The following is a 26,677-nucleotide window of genomic DNA, read 5'->3' as shown; positions in this document are numbered from 1 at the left end:
GCATCTGACAGAGCAGACTCTCTTACGGCCACTTTTCCTCACATACAAACTTGCTCTTCTTTAAAGAGGCACAAGCTGCCTCACACTGAGTCAGACCATGTCGGTCCATCTAGCTCAGTATTACCTCCACTGACTGGCAGCGGCTCTTTTCAGACAGGCATCTCTCCCAGGCCTAGTGGGAGATGCCATTGGAGAGTGAACGTGGCACCTTCTGGATGCAAAGGAGAGGCTCTGCTACTGGGGTACAAGCAGTTGCTTTCTTCTAAAGAAAGAAAGGTGGAAAGAAAACGTATTTAACAGTTAACAATTTAAAAAGAGGCAGCAATGGCAGCTGTCATTTCATTTAAAACTAGAGGGGCTGGTAGTTATTGGGCAGAACAAGGTTTCTCAATGAGATGGAAAATAAGGGCACAATACGGCCAAAGTTAAGCCTGTCTGACTTTTATTAATTCCTATAGGAGAGTAAAATTCCTTTGGTGAATTCTGACTTTTATACAGTGTTTATGTATATGTTTACGTATATGGATATTGTTTATGTATTTTGCTTTGTAAATTAATTTGATGTTTTTTATTGTATCTTGTGTATTCTATTGTAAACCACTTTGAGACCTTTTTTTTAGATAGTAAGCAGTCTATAAATGGGAGATAGTAATAATAATAAAACTTGGGAGCCCAAAACATAAGAGCCCTGTTGGATCAGACCAACAGCCCACCTAGTTCCCTCACATCCAGATGTTTTGGACTACAACTCCCAGCAGCCCTGTGTTGGCTGGGGCTGATGGGAGTTGTAGTCCAAGCATCCGGAGGGCACCAGGTTGGCGTCGGCTGTTCTAAGGGCACAGCTGCTTCCACAGAGAGGAGCAGAGACGAATTGCATGGATTTGGCCAGCCAAAGGCCCTGCTGCCCTATTCATGGCATGGAGCTTTGGGGAAGAGCAATAGCGCAGTGGTATTTATTATTTGATTTATATCCCGCCCTTCCTCCCAGCATGAGTCCAGGGTAGAGGATCTGCTTGGCATGCAGAGCTTCCCAAGTTCAGTCTTCTGGTAGGACTGGGAAACTGAATCCCTGGAGAGCAGCTGCCAGTCAGTGTGGAAACAAAACACTGAGCTAGATGAACCAGTATGGTCTGAATCAGTGTAAGGCAGCTTCCTATGGAGCTAGCGTTCCAGTCACGTCTTTGGCTTTTCCAAACTGGATCCCACTTTTTAAACCTCAAGGTGCACCAAAAAGGCTGTTTTAGGATATTTTTGTGTGTTTCTGACCCATGGTATCCATCTCTCTTAGGGACTATCTGTATTGCCGACACACCAATTTGACTGTCATTCCTTGCTCTAGAGAACTCCAGGGAACATACTTTGTGGAACTGCGAAAGAAATTAAAGAGAATTATTAACAGGGGCACCAAACCACACTTTTAAGGATGTGGGGGAAGGAGGAGTCATGACCATTTTAACTTGTATAGATTCCTTTCTCCTCCTGTTTCTTCCTTTAAAAAATAATGATAATTTAATGTCGTAATGCCACTGGTACAACCCACCTCAAACCAACCCAACTTTGGGCTTGGAGATGAGTGACTCCTCCCAGCTCAGGCCTGGAAGGGGTGGTGGTTGGCCTGATGGAAATGGTTGCCTCTTAGCTTCAAGCCTGAGCTCTGAAAGAATGATCACTTTGCTTGTGGGTACATAGCAAGGATTAAAGGAAGACTGTGAAGGGCCTTCCATTCTTAAGTTGCATCTAACAAACCACCCATCCATATTATGTCACTGAAGTTTGGCCCAGCCTTCGCAGTTACTGTTTATGCAGGCACGCACACACCCTAGTGACCAAAGCATTGCATAATGAGAAGTCATGACTAGGTTGTTTTTATTTGCATAATTCCAACACAGTTCAAACTCTTATATCCGTTCCACAGCAAGGAAGTTACCAGAGATTCCTGAAGTACAAAATAATTCCATTGTGGGGACAGGTAAAAGCGTTTCAAACTCCATTCAAAATTTTTTAGAGAAGCCACCTTTCAGTGCCAAAGCAGATGTCCGGATGTCCACAAAATGACTAAGCAGCCCAAGGGAGGCTAGCCACCAAGTTCTCATTGCACCAATCACCTAGCCTGGCTTCAGCCCCATTAAGGGTATGATTTGCCACGAGAATGCTGTTTCTCAAACACAGAAGGAGCAGCACACGCAGACTTAAGGGTAGCTAAAGCAATGGACCCACAGCCAAAGACCCCATTAAGCAGGGGTACCCAATGTTGTTGGACTGCAGCTCCCATCAATCTTGACCACTGGCCAAGGTGGCTGCTGGGACGTGTAAGCCAACATCTGGAGGGTACCACATCAGCTACCTCTGGCACAGAGGAAGGTGCCCACAGGATAACTTTTTAGCTGGTGGTGACTTTTCTCCTCTTCCAAGATCTGCTGATGAGTGTAGAAGGAGCAGAATCACAACTCCAAGAAGAGAGGAAGGGTGACCAATGTAGGCTAAGGAAGGGGGTCAGGTTCTTATTTACAAAAGGTATACGCATAGCAAAGCTTGAGGAAATCTTCCAGAGGTTGCATGACCCATAATTAGAACACAGGAAGAATATGAAGCCTGGCAGTCAACCTGCTTCAACCCAACCACTCCTCCTCCCTCCAAGAATCCAAGTGGGGGCTCTTGGCAACCTTACAGGGCTGAGGATTCCTTACAATCTTCTGGAGAGAAAGCCTGGATAGCTTGAAATGTTTGTAGCAGAGATGCAGCCTCACTTGCACACCTGTTGCCTGCAATCACGTTACATGGATCATTTCATGTGCCCCACACCCTACCCCAAGGATGGGCAGAGAGATGCAGGCAATGCTTTGTCCAAAAGTTACAGCTCCTACTCTGGGTGGCTCCAAAAGGGAGAGTTGCTCAAGACCAAATCAGGCCTGGGGGTAAAAAACCTATGCCAATCCCATCGCAAGGGAAAGTGCACTGGGTACACTAGAGTGTGGCTGAGAGGACAGCACTACTGATAAGAGGTTAATGAGGCACCCTCCATCACCCAACTGCTAATGTGGACAGAGTGGGTACCTTGAATGCTCCATAGCCTGGTCACACGGCGAAAGTCCTAGCTGGACCCGTCTTGGATTGCCCCCCCAGGGAGAGAGCCCTTTCCCTCCTACAGGCACTTTGCAATAGGAGCATCACCCTTCCGAAGTACATTTCTTCACTCTTGGGTCTCGGGAGAGACACTCTACCCCAACTGGGTCTCCAGACAGAACATCTCTGTTCTCTTCCAGGAGAGGTTTCTTGACTGCCTTCTCGCAGACTCACTCAAAGGGTCTGCAAGGAGGGAGGGCTTCATATCTGATCTTTCCATAGGGGGAGTTGGAGTCCTCAGCAGCCAAGGAAGTAGCCTATGATCGTTTGTCTCCTTAAGGGTCTTGGCCACAGCCTGAGGCCCGCAAATCCTCTGGAACGCGGCCAGCAGTATTGCACCTCTTGCAGTGGAACAACCGGGCCCCACTCGGCATCAGCGTCCCCTTGTAGGAGAGCCACGACCCGCAGGTATGGCAGCGACGACTCTGCATCCTGCTGTGATTCTCCAGGTGTTCCAAAAGCAGTCCCTGGTGCACAAAGGTCCGGTCGCACTGAGGGCATCGGAAGGGCCAGTCCTCAGAGTGCATCCGCTGATGCGCCGCGAGGGCTGCAGGATCGGTGAAGTAGACACTGCACTCCAGGCACGGGGCGGGGCGGCCAGGCGCAGGAGACTGTTGGTTCTGGTCAAAGGCCCCCGTGACATTGTTGCTGCACATGGAACACTGCAGGGCCCAATCCGCCGAGTGACCGCGCTCGTGGACAGCCAAGGACTTTTGACTGGAAAAGCACAGCTTGCATCTCGTACAGGGGAACTGAGACCCCGGCGCATGCGTCAGCAAGTGTTGGGAGAGCTGGCCCTGGAAGGCAAAGCTCCTGTTGCAATCCGTGCACTGGAACTTCCGCTTCCGGCTGTACTGGTGGTCGGTGGTAGTTGTCTGTTGTCCGAAGTCTGTAGCGCACATATTGCACTGGAAAACGTTACCTTCTATGTAACCCTCCTTCTGCTCCGAGTCCTCCATCGCATTTGGCAGAACAGGCCTCTCATAAGAGGCCAGGGGCTTCTGGTCATTTTCCTCCTCTGGGGCCCCGGGTGCCATTTTATGTCCAGCTGAGGCAAAAAGCAACCAGTCTTTAGGAAAGAAAATTTAAAAAACCACTCCAAAGGCTCACAGGAACACCAGAAGTTGCCTGATATTGAGTCAGACCCTTGGTCTATCTAGCTCAGTATCATCTACACTGACAGGCAGCAGTTCTCCAGGTTTTCAGGCAGGGACCATCCCAGCCCTACTTGATGCTGTTGGGGATTGAACCTAGAACCTCCAGCATGCAAGGCAGGCGCTCTAATCCCTGAGCTATGGTCTATCCCTGGGAGCTCCCAATCCACAATCAAGCATTCCAGAAATGGGTATTCTTAAAACTATTTTCTGAATGGGCTGATGGGAGCTGTAGTCCAAAACATGTGGAGGACAGCAGGTTGGCAAAGGCCATTTTGCATGCTTATCAATACCTGCCCAAGAGCTATGTGACACCCTAAAATAATTATATAAACACACACAAAGGATGTGCTCAGAGCATCAGCCTTCCCTTTGATTTTAATAAACTTCTGGTTATCCCCACCAGTATTTTCCTCAAATTTTGGATAAATGGGCAGTTCAACCTGGATGTGGGTCTGTCCAAAAAATGCTATGGAGCATTGGGCAGACCCCAAATCTCCCCACAGCTCTATTCCTGGCTGTGAGAAACAAACAACCTTCCCACAGTTTCCCAGCCAGCACTCACCTGCTGAAACCAAACCCTGCTGATCCTCTTCCTCCTCCTCCTGTTTAATCCAGGCAGGAACCAATGGCTCTGTTTACGAGAGAGCAGATTCAATAAGATCCTCAGCCCCTGCTGCACTCTCTCTCCCCTCCCCACAAAGATTCTAAAAGCCACCTTCCCGCTAGGGTTCTCAGCAGCCTTAAAGGGCTGAGCGTTCCTGACAATCGCCTGGAGAGAAAGCCAGGTAGCTTGAAATGTTTGTAGCACAGATGTAGCCTCACTTGGATGCCTGCAGCCTAAATTCCACTGCTCAGTTTCTGAGTGTCAAAATGGGCCCCTGCTTTCTCGCTTATGTAACTACCTGCAAAGTGCGTAAACACGAGTATCACTATTGTTCCCATTTTACGGACGGCAAAAAGCTGGAATGCCTGAATGCACATAAACATTCCTACAACAGGAAAAGTGGGAGGCAAATCTCAGCTGTCATCCAAGCGTTCTTGGTGGATTGTGCTCATTACAGCAGGGCACAGGGTCAGGAACAGCTCCTGCTTCTACACATATGGCATTTCACTTGGGGCCACCTCACACTCACCACTGCTGGGACTTCCGGGAGACAGCGGCTCTTCCTTGATGTGCATTTCCTCCTTAATCTGGGGTTCCACCTCATCTCCAACAACCTGAAGTTCTTTGAGGAACAAAGCACGTTACTGCGCAAGTGCTTTCAGTTGGGAATTCAAGCTCTCAACTTCTTTGCTGTGGTGCTAGGGGATCAGCACAGAGCCATCACCACCACCAGAAGGGCCCTAACTCAGCTACCCACCCACCTCACATAAAGACCCCTTTGCAGTATCTATTCAAAGCAGCCTCATGCTACTTTAAATGGGCATGGCTTCCCCCAAAGAATCCTGGGAACTGTAGTTTGTTAAGAGGTGCTGAGAGCTGTTAGGAGATCCCCTATTCCCCTCACAGAGCTACAAACCCCAGAGTGCCCTGGGAAGAGGGACCGACTGTGAAACCATTTTGGGAATTGCAGTTCTGCGAGGGGAATTGGGGTCTTCTAACAGCTCTCAGCAGCCCTTAACAAATCACAGTTCCCAGGATTCTTTGGGGGAAGCCATGATTGTTTAAAGCGACATGAGGCTGCTTTAAATAGATAGTGCAGATGGGCCAAAGTCAGGACTGACAGCAGAACCTCAAGATGTGGATCTTAACTTAAGGGGCAGATTTTTGCAAGACCACAATAATTATTTAATTTTAATCATTTAAAATAACAACACATGCATGCAACCGCTGAACACACCAGCTCCCCATGTTGTTCTGCCAAGTGGGGAGGAAAAACTTATCCTGCTTTTGTGCCTGACCACAGGCGCATCAGAAGGTACCTTAGAAGGAATCAGACCATCCAGGTCCACCTAGCCCCATATTGTCCACACTGACTGGCAGCGGCTTTCCAAGTTTTCAGACTTTTCTCTGCCCCGCCTGCAGATGCCAGTGATTGAACTCAGGAGCTTTTGCATGCAAGGCCATATGCTCTACCATTCAGCTGTGGTCCTAAATTCAAAGAATCGGGGGACAGCGAAAATGCTGTTCACCTCTTGGCAGCTGATCTAGTGGCGAGAGGTTAATGTGCCATTGGGTAAATAGCTGTCTGTATCCATGCACAATTCGGTACTAAGTGGCTGAAGTGTATCTCAAGTGGCTCCTCTCATGCTGAACACATGCGGGCAGACTCACATTTGTTTATGTGCAACAGCATCATCAGGCAGCACAACAGCCCGGACAGAGACTCCAGCGGGCACCGTGCCACTAGCAACAGCGAACAACGTGGGGCTGAGCAGATAGGGCGTGGCCCACGGACTATATACTCAGGAACAGGACTCACCCAGACAAAGGCCATCTGCGAGGTTCATTTCGTGGTTCTCCTCCTCTGGATCGCCAAACAGCCTTGCCGCCTCCTCGGCCTCTCTGCTATCCCAGGAAGAAGCAGCCATCGCAGCCACAGGGGACCCTGAGCAGAGGGGAAAGGATGCCGCCCGTTTCCCGTTACTTGTTTAGCGTTTCTCCGGCACCAAAGAGCATACCTGCACAGACACCTGCTACAGGGTCATCTTAGGGGTGGGGGAGAGTGCTTCAGGCAGGGGCTGCTCACTATTACAAAGGGCAAGTCAGCCAGGCCCACCACTGACATCGCCTTTTACTTTGAGAATTTGTGCTCCAGCTTGCCTTTCCCTCTTCCTTCCCATCCCTTTTTCCTCACATGCCATGTCTTTTTAGATTTTGAGCTTGCTTATGGGCAGGGACCGTCTTAGAACTGTTTGGGGGTTTTTCGAGCAACTCTGAGCGCCTTTTTGGCTAAGTGCTGCAAATCAATACATAGCAAACAAAGACACCAGACTTCTGCCGCTCCTGCAGCATCCCACCAGCACCGCAGACGGCAGGCCAGACAGGACCCAAATGCAGGCCGAGGGCCTTTCACCCCAGGACAGAGAGCCTCTCGAGGAGATCCACTCTCCCCGCCCACCCTCAAAGGCAGCTAAACTCATCAAACTAAAGGACTAAATTGAGAGTGAGGGAAGCTGACGTCCCCGAGACACTGGCCAACCCACCAGGGAGGAGGAGCCTGCATGAAAAAAGGCATCTAGCTGGCCGCTGTTCCAAATGGGAGGCTGACCTTGCTGGATCCAGGCTTGAGCCAGCAAGGCAGGCGGTTGTGACAGAGACCAGCAGTGAGGAGGTAATCAAACTGTGGGGGGGAGGGTTGCTCTTGTGGTCAGGTCCAGCTTGTGGGCTGCCCAGAAGAGGCATCTGGCTGGCCGTGGCTGCAACAGGATGGTGGATTAGATGGACCACTGGCCATTTCCAGCACACTCTTTCTTAGATTCTTGTATCATGAACTATGTGTGGTTTTCCCAAGGTGCTGTACTCTGGCTCGTGAGCAATTCAAGAAAGAGACCAGCCCTTGCACCGTTTTCCTCACAATGCTGGCACTGAGGGCCTTTGTGGGAAAGAAGGAGTCTTCATGGTGGAGGTGGTGCCAATGCTGGCAGCAAGACCAGCAGCCCACCTAGTCCAGCATCCTGTTCTCACAGTGGCCAACCAGGTGCCTCCTCTGGGAAGCCCTTAAGCAAGCAGGACCTGAGCGCAAAAGCAACCCTCTCCCCTCCTGCGGTTTCCAGAAACTGGTATCTCCATCTTGGTAGGGAGGCCAGTCTGGATTTTGAAAAGCCACACTGCTTGCTAAGATCCTTCACCGGAGGAAAAGAAACAAGTGCTTGATCCCAAAACACTCGCTCGCCTCCATGAAAGGCTTGCATGACCATCCTTCTGACTTTACTCAAATTGCTCTCCTTTCATCCCCAAACAGAAACAATTTCTAATAGGATAGTGGAAGGGGCAACTGAAGGAACAGGGCTTGGTCTCTCAGCACCCCATCAACATACCCCTGCAGCTGGGATCCAGAGGCAACTCCTCCCCCTCCGAGTCTCCAGGGTCGTCCGTGCTCGGGTCCTCACCTTGTTCAATCTGGGACAGGATCTTGGGCTTGGAAATGGCATAGTCTGGCCACAGGAAAAGGAGAGGGTGTCAATGGGGAGGGGTCTCATTTGGGAAGGAAGGCAGAAAGCTGAGGGGTGGAAGGGAGACAGGTCAGAGGAACTGTGGCCCTCCAACGATCGGGGATGATGGGAGTTGTAGTTCAGCAACACCTGGGGGTTCTCCAGGGCTGGGGAATCTGTGGCCCTACAGATGTTGCTGAACGACAACTCCCATCATCCCTGATGGTTGGCCAGGAGGGCTGGGGCTGATAGCAGATGGAGTCTGACAACATCTGGAGCAGCCTCTCCCAACCAGTGTGCCTCCAGATGTCATTGGACCACAATTCCCATCTTTCCTGACCATTGGCAATGCTGGCTGAGGCTGATGGGAGTTGTGGTCCAACAACATCTGGAGGCACACTGGTTGGGAAAGGCTGATCTGGAGGGTGACAGGTTCCCCAGCCCTTGGATACCCATTTACTGAAACACAGATGCGGAGGGCTAAAAAGCAAAGACATTATTAAGAGAAAGACAGTCATAGTCACCAGTGTTGGGTGGGTGGGTGTGCATGTGAGCACACATGCATCAGAGTTCTTACCCAGCGAGACCAGCATCTCATAGTTGCTCCTCATGACAACCTTGTACAGCTCCCTCTGCCACTCATCCAGGTTCCTCCACTCCTGCTCATTGAAATAGACGGAGATGTCGCTGAAAGTTAATGGCACCTAGAGGGGCAAGCAAGATTTACTTAAAAGCAACAGCTTTGGTGCAGCAAATCAACAGCTCTTTTCCTCCCCCGGCTCATTTTGACATTCAACATACCAGGTCAAAAGAGAGTGGAATACTAACATTATTTTCAGCTAAAGATTTACTGTGCATGCACATATTTATCAGCTTTTGTTTATTAACAAAAGCCACTGGAAAAACTTCATTTGGGTGTAATCCTAATCCATAGTTTAGGGCCACATGAATTAGCCTCAGGCTTATGCACTCCCTCCTCCCTTCATCTAGCACATCTCCGAGAAGTGTGGAAGCATCCATTTCTGTTTTCAGGTAATCTCGTTTCTAATTTCAACCAAAATAGAACAAATTGTTGTTAGTTTAAACTATGGTTTGTCCAGACAAGTCAAGATCAAACCATGGTTTCTGATCTTGCTTTGCTTGAGGTAGCCAACATGGTGCACTCCAGAAGTTTTTGGACTCGAACTGCCGTTGGCCATGGTGGCTGGGCTCATTGGAACTGGAGCCCAACAATATCTGGAAGGCATCATATTAGCTACCCCTAAACCATAATCAAAACTAATTGTAGCTCCCACTTTGGACAAAACTGCTAACTGTGGTTAGTTGAAAACGGAAGTGGATGCTTCCGATCTTCTCCGAAAGCAGCTTCATGCACGTAACACTAAAACATGCTTTAACATTCTTTCTGAAACCTGACCGGCGTCTCCACTTATAAACCAGCCCTCAAACTGCCACTGTCTTGCATGGTTTTCAGAAGATCAGTGTCATGAATCTTTGCACCAGGGGAGCTAAGTGGTTTCAAAGACAGTAGTCTTCCATGGGAAGATCCTGGCTTCCAACTCCCCAGAGATTAGAGATTCTTAGTAAAAAAACAAACCCTCCAGCTCCCCTTCCAATCTATGCAGGAGTATAAGGGAAAGGTTGAAACTGAAAGTCCGAGTCTGAAGACAGACCTTTTTCTTCCATAAAGACTCACAAAAAACAACAACACACACACAGGAATGTTTTAAGAGTGTTTTTGTTTGCCGCCCTGGGCTCCTACTGGGAGGATGGATGGGATATAAATTTAATTAATAAATAAATATGTTCAACTTTGATTCCGCAGGAAAGGTCCATGACTATGATTGCAGTTATTGCAGTTATATGCTCCTCCATTCTACCTGCAACACATATACAGATGTTGCATTCCAATGAAATGTTTTTCACATTTCTTCACAACTTCCGAAAATGACAAGAATGGGCTTGCAATGATATTTGCAGATGTTCATGTACTTCTCAAATGGTGCGCCCAGGCACACTGGTGCGCCCCGAGAGGTGGCTAGGTGTGCCTCAAATATTATGAAAGTATCTTTTAAAAATGAGAAGAAACCCATTTGTATAGGGTAAGTAATAGTTTTATATAGTTTATTTTTATTCATAGTTTAAAATACATTAATATATTTTTAATTTTGTACACGAAGTGCGCCAGAAAATTGTTATATGTTTTACAGCGTGCCGTGAACCGAAATAGTTTGAGAACCACTGGTCTAGACTATATTCCTGTAGCATGGGGATTAACAGCACGACAACAAAAGTGGATTTTGGGAGCCCTTGTGGTCACTAACAGGCTTCTGCTTTGAGCCTGGAAGGATAAACACCCACTGTCTATTACGCAATGGTCTAGGACCTCACTGCCCTGACTGCATTTGAACACATTTCTTATAGATGTTAGTCTCATGTCGATACTCATCTGAAAGGCCTATATTAACTTATATGTTTAACTTAAGATGGATTACTGGTGGCTATTGTACCCTTAAAGTGAGCTGATTGTGGGTTTTTAATTATAATTATTCATATATTATTTCTTTTTCATATATATATATATTCTTTCCTTTTTTCTTCTTTGTTAAATTCCCACATAAAATTTTGTTAAACAGTAGAACTGGCTTGCAAAGACAGAGCAATTGTACACTTGCCCAGTGCAAGTGCAGTTGGTATCAGCGGGAACTGCTCCAAATTGTCCATAACTTTTTTAGAGCAATATCTTCACGTAGGCTTTGTTTTACACAAGCCTTCAATAAACTATACTGTGCTATTTCCTCAGCGGGTATCAAGAGAACAAATCATGCATCTCATATCCAGCAAAGGTATCTTTGACACTGGTTTACTCTGCATGCTTAAAGGGAAACGAGGGCTGCAATCCTAAAAAGGTAAAGGTGTCCCCGCACTTATAGTGCGAGTTGTTTCCGACTCTTAGGGTGACGTCTTGCGACGTTTACTAGGCAGACCGTATATATGGGGTGGGATTGCCAGTTCCTTCCCCGGCCTTTCTTTACCCCCCAGCATATGCCGGGTACTCATTTTACCGACCACGGATGGATGGAAGGCTGAGTGGACTGTGATGTCCTTATATGTTAAAAAACTGTAAATATGGTAAGTGCGGGTTTATATAGGGATATATGGTAAGTGAATTGAGTAAGAGGGGGGAGTACATGTGTATACCCTGTAGCAGTATGTTAGCCCAGCAAGCTATAATAGCCTTAAGCTGATCAATATAGTCAATATAGTTGTGATTTGCCTGGAGGCTTGTATTCCCCTTTCAGGCCCCAGCATCTTTGGGTATGTCAGATCACCTCATAACCACCTGCAGTCTAATCTAGGTGCTTTAATGAGGATATGATGGCTTGCCCAGTATGCTGCTGGAAAGTACCTTGTTAAATTGAAGACATGAAAGGAGCTCTGATAGGCATAGATTCAAGGGTACAGGTGGATGGGTCGAAGGACAGTCAATGATGAGAGTTGCTTGTTAGCAACGATGGAGATAAAGATGGTAGCTATGCAGTTTGCCAAGGGAAGATGTCAAGGTGCTCCAGGAAAGATATTATAGTTTTCTAACAATTAGTCTGCTTTGAATTATTATTTATTTATTATTTCAATTTATATACCGCCCTTAGCAGAATAGCTCTCAGGGCGGTGAACAAACAAGATAAAATACAATATATCATAATAAAAATCATAAAAACATATACAAACAAACAAAAAAAAATACTACAAAAACACAATACGACAAAAATTAAAAATACGGATTAAAAGATTAAAATGGTTAAGAAAATTAAAATGCCTGGGAGCATAAAAAGGTCTTTACCTGGCGCCGAAAAGATAAAAGTGTAGGCGCCAGGCGTACCTCTTCGGGGAGGCTGTTCCACAACTCAGGGGCCACCACAGAAAAGGCCCTAGATCTCGTAACCACCCTCCGGGCTTCCCGATGGGTTGGTACCCGGAGGAGGGCCTTAGATTCTGAACGAAGTGAACGGGTAGGTTCGTATCGAGAGAGGCGTTCCACAAGGTATTGAGGTCCCACGCCGTGTAAGGCTTTATAGGTAAGAACCAGCACCTTGAATCTCCCCCGGAAGCAAATAGGAAGCCAGTGCAGGCGCGCCAAGACAGGTGTTATATGCGAAGACCGACTGGTCCTCGTCAGTAGTCTGGCACCTGCGTTCTGCACCAGCTGAAGCTTCCGAATTGTCTTCAGGGGCAGCCCTACGTAGAGCGCATTACAGTAATCCAATCTTGAAGTTACCAGAGCGTGAACAATGGAGGCGAGGTCGTCCCTGTCCAGATAGGGGCGTAGTTGGGCTACCAGACGAAGATGGTAAAACGCATTCCATGCCACCGAGGCCACTTGGGCCTCGAGAGACAGGGAAGAGTCGAGAAGAACCCCCAAACTACGTACCTGTTCCTTCAGGGGGAGTGTAACCCCATCCAGAACAGGGTTAACATCCACCATCTGAGCAGGGAAGGCATTCACCAACAATGTCTCGGTCTTGTCTGGATTGAGTCTCAGTTTATTAGCTTTCATCCAGTCCATTATCGCGGTCAGGCAATGGTTCAGCACATCAACAGACTCACCTGAAGAAGATGAAAATGAGAAATAGAGCTGCGTGTCATCAGCATACTGATGGCAACGCACTCCAAAACTCCTGATGACTGCACCCAGCGGCTGCATGTAGATGTTGAAAAGCATGGGGGACAAAACTGACCCCTGAGGGACTCCGCAATGGAGAGTCCATGGTGTCGAGTGATGTTCCCCAAGCACTACCTTCTGGTGACAATCCGCGAAGTAGGAGCGGAACCACTGCCAAGCAGTGCCCCCGACACCCAACTCCGCGAGTCTCCTCAGAAGGATACCATGGTTGGACTTCCGGGAAGGGTGACTTAGCCTGTGCCTGCTTTTGAGACGGGCTCCTGCCTCAAAAGAAGCTTATTCAGATATATCAGTCAGTTTTTTCTTTTTTTTTTGACTGATTAAACTTCTCCCGGGTAGGGAGAAACGAAGAGATTAACCTCAAAGCCTATTTTTGTTGGGACGACCAGATCTCATTAATTTATGGGACGAGGTCCAGCCGACGAAGGTGGGACGGATTTTCAACAGCAAGCTCTATCTGTTAAAGCGAACGTTCATCTTATCTTCTAAGAGAGAACGCACTAACAGGCAAGCACCCTTCTTTCTATATTTTTCTTTTACTTGACTTAAATTGTTGCTGTTTAAAAGAGATTTGCCAGATTGATCGGTTTTTGACATCTCACTGGGGAGCCGTAACTTCTCTCTGCTACGCACTAATTAATAGCTTATCTCTGTTTTTGTTGCAAAAAGCTGTCCTGGATTTGCATTCTAAAGATACACACAGAAGAGGGATTTCTATTCCAGATTTTTATTTTGAAAAATATTATACTGTTTTGAGACTACTCTCTTTTTGGTCTATTTTATTTTGACGAATCTGTTTCTTGACGATTGCCATTAATTGCTTCGATCCTGGGAACTGCATTTTGTTTACTTAACTATTGGAGAGATAAGGCTGTCTGCTCTGTTTATACTGTGATGTCACCAAGTTTGGAGTATTAACCCAATTGTTGCTGAAATAAGAAGTGGTTTTCCTATATTTTTCTTTTAAAATGGCAATTAAGAAAGTGGCTGAGAATCTGGAAATAACTATGTTTCAGAGAATAATGGATGAGATTGAGATAACGAAAATTGAATTGAGTAAAATGAAGCAGGAGATTAAAGATATAAGGGTCCCTGTGAGAGAGGTGACCCTGGAAGGGGTCCCTGTGAGAGAGGAGACCCCGGAGATTGGAACAGGGGTCCCTGTGAGAGAGGAGACCCTGGAGACTGGAATAGGGGTCCCTGTGAGAGAGGAGATCCCGGAGATTGGAACAAACGTGGAACAGGAACAAGATTTGGAGTCTATGGACTTTAGAAATAAAATCTATTGTTTGGAACTCAATGTTATCTCTGAAGAAATTAATGAAGATTCTAGAGATAAAGTTATCAATGGCATGGATTATCTTCTGGACTGGAATGATGTGATGGAGCCCAATATAGAGAAAATCTATGGAATTAACTGCAGCCATGTGACAATGGAAAAACTTTTAAGAGATGACCCAGTGTATTTTGAAAAAAAGAACAGAGATATGATTTTACAGCAGTATTTCAGCAACTTATTCAGAATGGATGGCAAGAAAATATTTGGGATAGAGGTAATTCCCATCAGACTCTTATTATATGACTATGGCTTTGACAGCAAGATTATTATGGAATACTGATAATGGAAGATTGGATATTGAAATTACTGGACTTAACAAGACTACTGAAGATGGAAGATGGAAAATGGAACTAATAGAGATAATAGAACAATGGCTACTGAAATTACTGAACCTAACAGATTCTGATGTGATGGATTAATTGAAATGTTTATTTTGACTATGGTTATGACAATAAGATTATCATAATTAGTAATGAGATGGATTAATCGATATGCTTATCTGGAAAAAAAAAATTGATAGATATATTTCTTAAAGAATTGAAACCTCTCTTTGACTTTTTGTGGAAAGAATAAAGTAATGTTTATGAGATTTGATGATTAAGTAAGATAACTACTGGAGGAAAGTGATTTTATAATATGACTTAAGAGACAGGATTGCTATATATTATAGACTTATAACTGATTTGATCTTTGACAAATGGGAAGTCAATATTTTACTCTTTATTTTTTATTTTTGTTTTTTTTTTTCTTTTTTTTTTTCTTTTTGTTTAACTATTTTTGATTTTGTTTTTTGTCTTTGAATGTTTTATGATTTTGTCTTGTATGTTTTATGAAAATCTGAATAAAAATTATTGAAAAAAAAAAAGAAGGATACCATGGTTGATGGTATCAAACGCCGCTGAGAGATCAAGGAGAATCAACACAGTCACACTCCCCCTGTCCCTCTCCCGACACAGGTCATCATACAGGGCGACCAAGGCTGTTTCGGTGCCAAAACCGGGCCTGAAACCGGATTGAAACGGATCTAGATAATCGGTTTCATCCAAGAGCACCTGGAGCTGGCCGGCAGCCACCCGTTCCAAAACCTTGCCCAGAAAAGGGACATCCGCCACCGGTCTATAGTTGTTCAAGTTATCTGGGTCCAAGGAGGGTTTCTTTAAAAGAGGTCTCACTACTGCCTCCTTGAGGCTACCAGGGACTACTCCCTCCCTCAAGGAGGCATTAACCACTTCCTTGGCCCAACCAGTGGTCCCAGCCCTGCTAGCTTTCACTAGCCAAGATGGGCAAGGATCCAGAACAGACGTGGTTGCCCGAACCATTCCAAGCACCTTGTCCACTTCCTCGAGCTGCACCAACTGAAACTCATCCAATAAAGAAAGACAAGGCCGTGCTCCGGACACTTCAATGGATTCATCTGTCGCAACATCGGAGTCAAGATCCCTGCGGATACATGCAATCTTATCTTGAAAGTGTCCAGCAATTTCATTACAGCGGGCTTCCGATGTTTCCATAGTATCGTGGGGGCCACAGTGTAAGAGCCCACGCACGACTTTAAAAAGCTCCGCTGGGCGGCATAGGGATGATCTAATAGAGGCAGCAAAATATAGCTTCTTTGCTGTCCTTACCACTTTTGTATACAACTTATTGGTGGCACTTACCAAGGCATGATTGTATCCACTGGGAGTTTTCCTCCATCTGCGCTCCAGCCTCCTCTCATGTTTCATCGCTCTCAGCTCCGGAGTATACCACGGAGCTGTATGAGCTCTACACCGGAGGGGGCGCGCGGGAGCGACCGTGTCAATAGCCCGGGTCATTTCCGTATTCCACAGTGCGACCAGGGCCTCGACAGGAGCACCAGTCCTATCAGCCGGAATCTCCCAGAGCCCTCTGAAAACCTGCGGGATCCATCCGGCTCCGGGAGCGGATCAACTTAATAGATCCTCCACCTTTGCAGAGGGAAAGAGCCGCTGTAAGTCTAAATCTCAGCAAGCGGTGATCTGTCCATGACAATGGGATAGATGAAAAACACCCCACCGCCAGATCACCATCTCCATGTCCAGTGGCGAAGATCAAATCGAGAGTATGTCCCGACACATGTGTTGGGCCAGTAGAAAATTGAGACAGCCCCATTGTTGTCATGGAGGCAATGAAGTCCTGAGCTGCACCAGATAAGACAGCCTCGGCATGGACGTTGAAATCCCCCAGTACCAAAAGTCTAGGGGATCTCAAGAGCACCTCCGAGACTATCTCTGTCAGCTCAGCTAAGGAAGCTGTTGGGCAGCAAAGTGGACGGTACACCAACAGTATTCCTAGTCTGTTTCCCTGGCCCAACACAAGGTGGAGACATTCCAAACCAGTCGCCGTCTGGACAGGGTGCTTGGTGAGAGGGAAAGAACTCCTATAGACCACAGCGACCCCCCCTCCCCGGCCCTCAGATCTACCACAGTGCTGAACCAAATACCCGGGTGGGCAAAGCTGGGAAAGAGCAACTCCTCCCTGATCAGCCTGTGAAAAGGTCAGAACAGCCAATTATATGCAACAGATGTCATTATGTGTTACTTCAAAGTGTGTAAACTCATTAATCATATATGTAACTTCATGTGTATGCTAATAATATGTGCCAAGATTTATGCTATATAAACATGACCTGTGCCCGGTATGGGTGTTCAGTCTCTGACGTCTGCTACTGCAGAGCGGTGGGACTGATCCACTTTTATTGGGAATACTTGGCTGAATGCTTGTAAGTTGACTCAATAAATTTTAACTCTTTGTAAGCAATCCTTTGGTCTGTATTCTCATCTCTGGTAACCCAAAACAACCTGAAGTGATACAACATGGGCTAGAATGCTGGAGAATATTGGATGATGATTGGCTGAGGGTTTTGAACGGCTGAAGGTATAAATGAGAGGATGACAGTTGAGTTGGAGAGGTTGGTTGGGGAAGAGTTGAGAGGAGAGTGATTGGAAAGGAGTTGAAGTGGGAGGCAGTTGGGATTGAGTTGACAGAGTTCTGAGGGAGGTTTGGATTCTATTAGGGTAATATTCCGACAGAATATATATAACTGGAAACATAAGAGTAACACTATATGAAACCATACGCTTGTTAAACGCTCCTAAAGTAATCTTGTTATTTCCTGGTGTTATCAAATAAATACTTTTATTGGTTTACCAAAAGCCTGATCCTTGGCTGGGGATACACAGACCAGAAGGGAGGGCAGGGTAATTAGCAAGGCTGGAGGGAAACAGTATCAAATAAATGGTGGCAGCGGTGAAGGGAGATATCATCAAGTATCCAGAGCAACCCAGGATTGTATGCTTTATAGACAAAGATACAAGGGGGTTGTGGACAGCAAGGGCACTCAGACACAAAGTAACAAGCCATAGGGAGACTAAGGCGAAGTCTCTAGCAGTATTGTTTACAGGGAGTGACTAGCGGTGCTACCTAGCAGTGGGATCTTGTGAGATCTGTGCTAGAGCGGAGTGAGAAAAAATAAAAACGACGATCCTGACTGGTGGTGTCCTGAGGTGGTGCCTAGTGAAAGGCAGTAGCCACAAGCAGGTGGGAACCTGACAGGTGGAGCCAAATGTGGGATCGTCACATGGACCTCGGCCCCTTTTACCAGAGATTCGACTTCCTCCTCCCGTTGGAATCGAACTCCGGCCGTGAGCAGAGCTTCGGCTGCGTTACCGCCGCTTACCACTCTGTGCCAATCCTAAGCACACTTATTTATTTATCTATTTATTACATTTCTACCTTGCCTTTCTTTTCATGACTGAAACCCAAGGCGGCTTCCATATGATTTCCAGGCAGTCTCCCATCGAGGCACTGACCACACCTAGTGCTGCTTAGCTTAGGATGCTGGCCTTATCTGCCTTCATGTCACAGCCTGGGACTTGTGGGAGTCAGCCCCACTGAGCTCAGTGCTGAGTAAATATCTAAGACACTGCACTGCCAGTGTTTAAAAGCAGCAATATTTAAGAAGTACCGAAATTCAACTAGCAATTTTAGGTGCAAGGCTATGCATCTTTGCTTAGAAGCAAGGCTCAGTGAAATTGTTTTAGGAGTAGACTTCACACCCGGCTAAAAGATTTTTTAAAACTTTGTTAGCAACTTCAGCCACAATCCATAGACCCCCAACTATTTACATATATAACCTGCCTTGCAGCGCAAATCAAGGCTGCTGGGACAATGCTACCTTGGGAATTTCTCCTGTAACACCAGGAGGAAATCTCAAAATCCAGAAGTTGCGGTTCTTCAGCAGGTTCTCCAAGTTGTCCAATCTCCTCTGGAGTAGGCAGTTCTCCTCAATCAGGGTCCCCAGCGTGGCTAGCTTGCTCTCCAGCTCACTCCCCATCTCCACCACCATTTTCTCACATCCTAGCCATCTCTGGTCAGCGGCCAACATCCTCTGCTCCAGACGCTGCAGTCGGGCACTGTGAGAATGCACTGCAGTGTCCATCGCTTCGACGGCAGATGCTGCAGCCCATGCAGAGGTCTCTGGGGTTGGCATCTTCCCATTAAACACAGGCTTGCAAGTTGCTGCAGGTTGCAAAGGCAGCAGACAGCTAGACTCTGACAACTCAAACTCCATCACCTGTTCGGAAAAAATGAGGAAAATGGGAATGGCAGGTTAACCTGAAGGTACGTCGGAAGATAGGAAGTGGCCTCACACAGAGTCAGACCACTGGTCCATCTACTGTCAACACTGACTGGCAGCAGCTTCCCAGAATTTCAGGCAGGGGTCATTTCCAGCCCTCTCCGGTGATGCTGGGCACTGAGCACAGGACCTTCTGCATGCAAAGCACACGCTCCCTCATTGAGCTACAGCCCTTCCCCAAAGAACACGGGAAGCTGCCTTCCTGTGCCAGACTATTGGTCCATTTGGCTCAGTTTTGCCTACACTGACTGGCAGCAGTCCTTCAGGGTTTCAGGCAGTCTTTTTCAGCACTTCTTGTTGATACCAGGGGTTGAACCCAGGGGCCTTCTGCAGGCAACTCTGGTGTCCTGCCACCGAGGTATGGCCCCTTCCTCCTCGCAATTGTGTGCACTCTCCGCCAAATTCATACAAAAAACCTATGGAAGTTCCCTAAACATCCTCAGCAGGCTTCCACTGCTCACACACACACAAAACAGGGAGCTCTGTATTTGCATAACTGAACACCTCCCACATTCAGCAGACAGAGAACCTCGTCTGATGACAAAGCTAAATTAGTACTCATTTTGCTTTTAAGCACTTTCACACACACACACACACTTATCACACGTATATTTTTAAAAAGACAGACACCCCCGTGCACCAAGGCACTCTGCTGAAATTAAACGAAGAGGAGTTCTCACAGGGAAAGGACCTAATGATACAGCTGCTGTAAAAAGTACCCTCCCCAACATGGTGCTGGCTGGGGATGATGGGAGTTGTCGTTCAAACCATCTAGAGGGCACTAAGTTGGGGAGGGCTGATTATTTATTTGTTTACTTATTATTTGATTTAGATCCTGCCCTTCCTCCCAGCAGGAGCCCAAGGGGGCAAAAATCACGAGGAACCAAAGAATTTCTGTATTCAGGGACAACACGCTAAATGCAGAGTTCAAGAACCGGGCCTCCACCATCTTATAAGGAGACCAAAATTATTGGAGAAGGAAGAAGGGAAAACATTGCAGGGTGCCACTTACAAGTCTCCTTTTTCCCCTGTGCCAAAGCTGTGAACTTTAAACGCAGACGAAGGAATCCTGAGCAAGGACGGCTGGCAGTGCCCGCGGCTCTCCCTGTCCGCTCCGGATCTTCCTTACGAGCACCAAAGGACAAAAGTGGTGCGACGCGCGCACAGAGAAGGGCTGATTCTTCAGGCGTCCCTTGCCCTGGGCCAGGCTTTGCGGGGAAACCTCACGACCTGCCAGAATAAGAAGAAATGCAACATCTGGGCGGCATCCTCCTTCACGCGCCCTTTCCCCAAAGCATCCGGCCAGGCACACTTTCCCCCTTGCCAGGGCAGGGCTCCTGCTGCACCCCCAGAATTGCAAAGCAGCAGAGCGCTCGGCGCCTGGCCTGCTCCAAAACCGAAGCCCAGCAGGACGCTTCGCCGCCCCAGAACTGGCTTCCCTGCCGCCCCAGAAAGCCACCCGGACACGCAATCGGCCAGACCTGCTGCACCCCAAGCCACCCTGAAATGAAGCCCCTCTGCACGCGTGCACACACCCACACAACCCCCAGGGCCCTGCTTCCCCTCTTGCAATACCTCACAATGCCCAGCCAATTGTAGTACCCCTTTGTCTCTCTCTTGCAGAGTCCCGCACTTGACTTGGGTCTCTCTCGTCGCTGATGCGCATGCTCAAGAGGACTGGGCCTGCGAGAGGCTGCCCTGGGTAGGAGCGCCTTCTCCTTGGCGACTTGACACCGCCCCCTGTGGCATGGGAGGGGAAGCGAAAGGGGAAAGAGAGAGAATTAGAAAAATGGAAATGGACTGCCTTCAAGTTGATCCCGACTTATGGCGACCCTATGGACAGCGTTTTTATGGGAAGCGGTATTCAGAGGGGGTTTCCCATTGCCTCCCTCTGAGGCTAGTCCTCCCCAGCTGACTAGGGCCTGCTCAGCTTGGCACAGCTGCACAAACCAGTCCCTGCCTTGTCTGCAACTGCCAGCTAGGGGCAACTGGGCTCCTTGGGACTATGCAGCTTGTCCACGGCTGCACAGGTGGCAGGGCACGTGACCCCTGAGCCACTCCCTGTGGGGTGATCTTTAGCTGGCCCTTGACACCCAGGAGACACGAGCAGGGATTTGAACTCACAGACTCTGGACTCCCAGCCAGGCTCTCCTCCCCACCATGCTATACCAGCTTTTGTAGAGAACTAGAAAAGGTCCTCAAATGCAAAGATTATCACTGAACACTAAAGTCAGGATCATTCAAACAATGGTATTCTGGATCTCTATGTATGGATGTGAAAGTTGGACAGTGAAAAAAGCGGGTAAGAGAAAAATCAACTCATTTGAAATGTGGTGTTGGAGCAAAGCTTTGCACGTACCAGGGACTGCAAAAAAGATAAATAATTGGGTGTTAGAACAAATTAAACCAGAACTGTCCCTGGAAGCTAAAATGATGAAACTGAGGTTATCCTACTTTGGACACATCATGAGATGACATGATTCACTAGAAAAGACAATCATGCTGGGAAAAACAAGGGAGTAGAAAAAGAGGAAGGCCAAACAAGAGATGGATTGATTTCATAAAGGAAGCCACGGACCTGAACTTACAAGATCTGAACAGGGTGGTTCATGACAGATGCTCTTGGAGGTTGCTGATGCTCCAAGACAGATGCTCTTGGAGGTTGCCATAAGTCGTAACCAACTTGAAGGCACATAACAACCCCCCCCCCAAAGCACCACCCTGAGGCTGCATACACACACACACCATACATCTAAAGCACGTCTTTTCCTAAAGAATCCTGGGGGACGTTCATTCTTCACAGAGTTACAATTCCCAGCACCCTTAACAAACTATAATTCCCAGGATACTTTCGGGGGGGGGGAGAATAATGTGCTTTAAATGTACACCTTAGATGCCAAGGTGCTCTGGCCAAAATTGCTTTCTTCAATCTACAGCAGGAAGGTTTGGCCTTCCAGATGATGCTGAAAGAAAACTCCCATCAGCCCTAGCAAGAATGGCCAATGGCCACAGATGGTGGGAGTTGTCATGCAGCAACATCTGGAGGGCCAAAGGCTCTTCACGTGTGATCTACTCTACAGGACTCCTAAAGGTTGAGGATACCCAGCCTTTGTTGCAAACGGAACACGGCTGAGTATGTCCCCTCTATGACGAGCTTCTGCCAGGCCTTGAAGACCTGGCTCCTCAGGAAGGCTTTTGGGGTGGGTTAGGTTTTATTATTGTTGAGATTTTTAATGTTTTAATGTGTTTTTATTTTGTACGTCGCCCAGAGTGGCTGGACAGCCAGCCAGATGGGCAACTAATAAATTTAATAAATAAATAAATAATTTTCCCACATGTACCTCCAATACAGGCTTCACCAGCCTGGTGCCCTTCAGATGCTTGGGACGATAGCATGTACTGGCTGGGGCTGATGGGACTTGTAGTCTGAAACATCTGGAGGGCACCAGGTTGGCAAAGGCTGATGTAACATAATTCCTGTAAAGAGCGTGAACAACCTTTGGGAGCACACTGCTGAAGTGCAACCGAGTTGAAACTCAGGGGAGGGAATCCGGTGGTAGCTGCACGGGATTGGTTGTGTTTTGGCTTTTCTGTAGTACCCGTTCAAGGGGGTCCCCTGGGGGCAGCACAGCACTTTCTAGAAGGGTAGAATACAAATGTATGCAACATGCTTAATTTAACTGCCAAGCACAATGGGCAGGTAGCAGGGGAGGGACCATAACTCATAAGAAGCCAGGTTCAGTCCCTGCTAGGCAGGAGGTGAAGGGGAAGCGCTTTCTTTACCTGGGACCCCAGAGAGGTAACATTGGAATAGAGCAGCCTTTCCCAACCAGTGTGCCTCCAGATGTTGTTGGACCACAACTCCCATCAGCCTCAGCCAGCATTGCCAATGGTCAGGAAAGGGAATTGTGGTCCAACAACATCTGGTGGCCCACTAGTCGGGAAAGGCTGGACTAGAGTCAAATAATCTGGATCCCCCCCCCCCAATAAGGCATTTTCCCGTGTTCCTACGTGAGGTGTGGGGAACTTGTGAGGCTCTCCAAATAACTCCTGTATGTCCCAGGCAACACAGCCAACAGTCAGGGATGATGGAAGACGTAGTCCAGCCACATCTAGGTCATGTGGCCCCCATTCCTGTCCTGTGCGTTCTACAGGGACACTCCCTTCCTCAAAACCCACCTCTTCCATAAATTGGCACTTAATTATTAACCCTTAGACAGCTGGTATAGCACAGCGGGGAGGAGAGCCTGGCTGGGAGTTCACAGTCTGTGACTTCAAATCCTCGCTCATGTCTCCTGGGTGTCAAGGGCCAGCTAAAGATCACCCCTCAGGGAGTGGCTCAGGGATTACATGCCCTGCCCCCTGTGCAGCCGTGGGCAAGCGGCATAGTCCCAAGGAGCCCAATTGCCCCCCAGCTGGCAGTCGCGGACAAGGAAGGGGCTGGCTTGTGCAGCTGTGGCAAGCTGAGCAGGCCCTAGCCAGCTGGGGAGGACTAGCCTCAGAGGGAGGCAATGGGAAACCCCCTCTGAATACTGCTTACCATGAAATCCCTATTCATAGGGTCGCCATAAGTCAGGAGCAACTTGAAGTCAGTCCATTTCCAATTATTAACCCTTAAGCTTAACCCTCAGTCCTCATCTCCACTGAAGTATGTGTAACTGCATTCACATTCCTTCCCCACAGAGGTGCGTCTAGCGACTTCACCATGCAGTTTTCAGCAAACACTCAAGAGGCACCTCTTTACTCTGGCCTTTCACACCGCAGATGTGTATTATTAGGACCCACCCTATTTTTGCGATGTTTGCAAGTTGCTTTAAATAGTTTTTAGGGATCTATTTAAACCATTGCACACCGCCCTGCAACCTCAGGGTGAAGGGCAGGTAATAAAGAAAAACTAAATATTTGGCTCCTGATCTTTTGTCCTTGCTCACCCTATAAGCCAGGGAGGGGAAGGTTGTGGCACCTCCACATGTTGTTGAACGAATGCCCAGCACCCCAGCCAACATGGCCAGCAGAGACTGACTCCAATGTCAGTGGGGCACCGAATCTTCTCTGGGTTTTAGTCCAAACTTCCAAGGAGCACCTCAGACAGCTCCTTGAAAGGTCGCACTAAAACCCTGAGCAGATTCAGTGTCCCACTGACATCAAAGCCACCCGCCACCCATGGCCAACAGTCAGAGGCAAGAGCTGCAGTTGTAACAACATCTGGAAGGCCAAAGTTTCCTCATTCCTGCTGCAAGCTCCTCAGGGCAGACACCAGCCTTTTTACTTATGCTACTTTATAAAGCACCAGAGCAGGATACTGATGGTGCAAACCAGAGCTTGGAAAAGTTACTTTTTTGAACTACAACTCCTATCAGCCCAATCCAGTGGCCATGCTGGCTGGGGCTGATGGGAGTTGTAGTTCAAAAAAGTAACTTTTCCAAGCTCTGTAAAACACAAGTTACCACATGCACGAGAGAGCAGCTGCAGCTCCCAAGCTAGCTAAACCAAGTTGTTGCGAAAAGTTTGTGTGCAAAGAGGTGGCCAGATGCAATGATGAAGTGGACTGTAGTCCACAAAAGCTTATAGCATAATAAATGCATTTGTCTTTAAGGTGCCACAAGACTGTTGTGTATTTGAACATTAAGAAGAGCTGCTCCCACGGGGGGGGGGCATCAAGTCCAGCATCTGGCTCTCACAGTGGCCAGCCAGATGCCCCAATGGGAAACCCACAGGCAGAACAAGAGTTCAACAGATTAATTAAATACAGATAACCCTCTGGAAAGTCCTTGAAATAATCAAGCAGCTTCCAGAGATGTGCTGTATAGAGTTGGTCAGGCTGTCCTCAGATTGCATATTCAGGTGCTTGGGGCTTAACAGATGCGCAGGAGAGATCAGGGCTGTTGCTTATCCGGCTGGATGGGACCACTTTGCACTCTCCCCACATGCTACCATGTCCCCACCATTGTGTTCCTGGTAACGGTCAGAGATATAGTGCAATATATGATTGCAATGTGCTCTATGTGGGGCTACCCTTGGGGCAAGGCCGGAGGCTTCAGTTACACTGTTGGCAGGGACAGACTATAGCCAGCACATAACTCCAGTGCTCAAAAGCTTGCACAGGCTGCCCGTACTTTACTGGGCCACATGTATGCTTCTTGTATTTTGACAATTTATATAGCGCTTAATTATAATAATCTTTTAAGAGATGTAATTTGCAAGGTCCTTATCAACTTAGGTCCAGGATAGCACAGGGACCACCTGATCCCTTATATCCCTGCCCAATCACTGAGGTCTTTTGGGAGGTCACTGTTAGCGGTGCCCCATGGCATAGAAGCACAGCTTGTATCCACCAGGAGCCACCTGCTCAGCACTCTTCTGGGCCCAGATTTTGGAATTCCCTTCCAGATGAGGTCAGTGAGGACCCCACGCTGTTGAACTTCTGGCACCTACTGAAGACATTTTTATTCTAGCAGGCATTTTAAGCGAACTCTAATTATATAATTTGAACTGATTTTTATTTTCATCTTCTTGAGTTTTTTGTACAACTCTTCAAGACTATTGTAATTAAGCACTATATTAAATTGTCAAAATAAATAGTTTCATTTTCTTTAAAAAAAAGAAGAGTGTTGTATGACTGGTGATGACTATGGCTTTGCCTCAAAGTACTGCCTACTCATACTCTAGGATTTGAAGGGGGAAAAAATGCTAATATTGCTTAATAGTCCAGCATGTGCTAGAATAATTCTTACGAAAGCTAATGAGTAAAAGATGGTTCTTTGATACTTCAGAACATGGAGAGGTGGCTAACACAAAGGAAAGGAAAAAGAGGTGTATGTGCATGTATGTAAAAATGTAAATGTACTGCCTTCAAGTTGATTCTGACTTATGGCGACCCTATGAATAGGGTTTTCATGAGGTTCAGAGGCTATCTGAAGACTGAAAACAGCTTTGGGGTGCAGATTTCCGACTCTGGGTCTATGGAGTGAGGTCAAATACCTGCAGCGTGGTAGAGTGCTTTTGCTACAACATAGGTTCTACTTGTCTATTTGTAAATAAGCCACAAATTACAAAAAGATCTTAAGGCAGCCTTTGCCAACATGGTACCATCCCCATCTTTTAGACTACAACTCCCATCAGCCCAAGCAACCACAGCAAATAGAAGCTGTCACCCAAAACATGTGGAGGGCACTAGGTTGGTGAAGGCTGTTTTAAGTCTCCAGAGCAATCGCCTGCTAAATAAGCCAGCACAGGTAGCGCTGACCCTGGAAGGTGTGGAGGGCACGAAATAGGATGGTTTGGTACCACATTTTGCCATTCTCAATGAAAAGGACCCAGAGGCAGGATGCTGGAAACTGCAGGAGGGGAGAGTACTCTTGTGCACAGATCCTGCTCGTGGGCTTCCCAGAGGCATCTGGTGGGCCACTGGACTGGATGGGAAGGCTCTGCTTATGTCCTTAAATGTGCATGTTTGAGACACTGCAAACCAGAGAAGATCGGCTAACCCTGAGACAGCAAGGGCACATGATCCAAGGCTTGCAATCCAGCATCTTCTGCAACACCAAAGGGCCCTTCATTAGGATCCCAGTGCAAAGTGCACCACTGGTGACAAAGTTATGTAAAGAGGGAGAGCCGTATTC

General features: G+C 47.4%; 1 protein-coding gene across 1 annotated transcript; it reads right to left on the bottom strand.

Annotated features, from left to right (window-relative positions):
- Positions 1-1,849: 1,849 nt before the first annotated feature.
- LOC133365038 (zinc finger protein 398-like) lies at positions 1,850-20,813 on the bottom strand. The gene is made up of 9 exons (XM_061586268.1): positions 20,631-20,813; positions 20,068-20,285; positions 18,594-18,992; positions 8,953-9,079; positions 8,262-8,378; positions 6,704-6,829; positions 5,414-5,506; positions 4,843-4,911; positions 1,850-4,171 (listed from the first exon to the last, which is right to left on the bottom strand). Exons 3-9 carry the CDS (start codon positions 18,987-18,989, stop codon positions 3,399-3,401), a joined length of 1,701 nt encoding a protein of 566 aa, XP_061442252.1. The 5' UTR covers positions 18,990-18,992; positions 20,068-20,285; positions 20,631-20,813; the 3' UTR covers positions 1,850-3,398.
- Positions 20,814-26,677: the final 5,864 nt, after the last annotated feature.

Source organism: Rhineura floridana, chromosome 10 (genome assembly GCF_030035675.1).
Source record: "Rhineura floridana isolate rRhiFlo1 chromosome 10, rRhiFlo1.hap2, whole genome shotgun sequence".
Lineage (NCBI taxonomy): Eukaryota > Metazoa > Chordata > Lepidosauria > Squamata > Rhineuridae > Rhineura > Rhineura floridana.
Note: the sequence above shows the minus strand (reverse complement) of the source record. Positions and strands in the feature narration are given on the sequence as shown.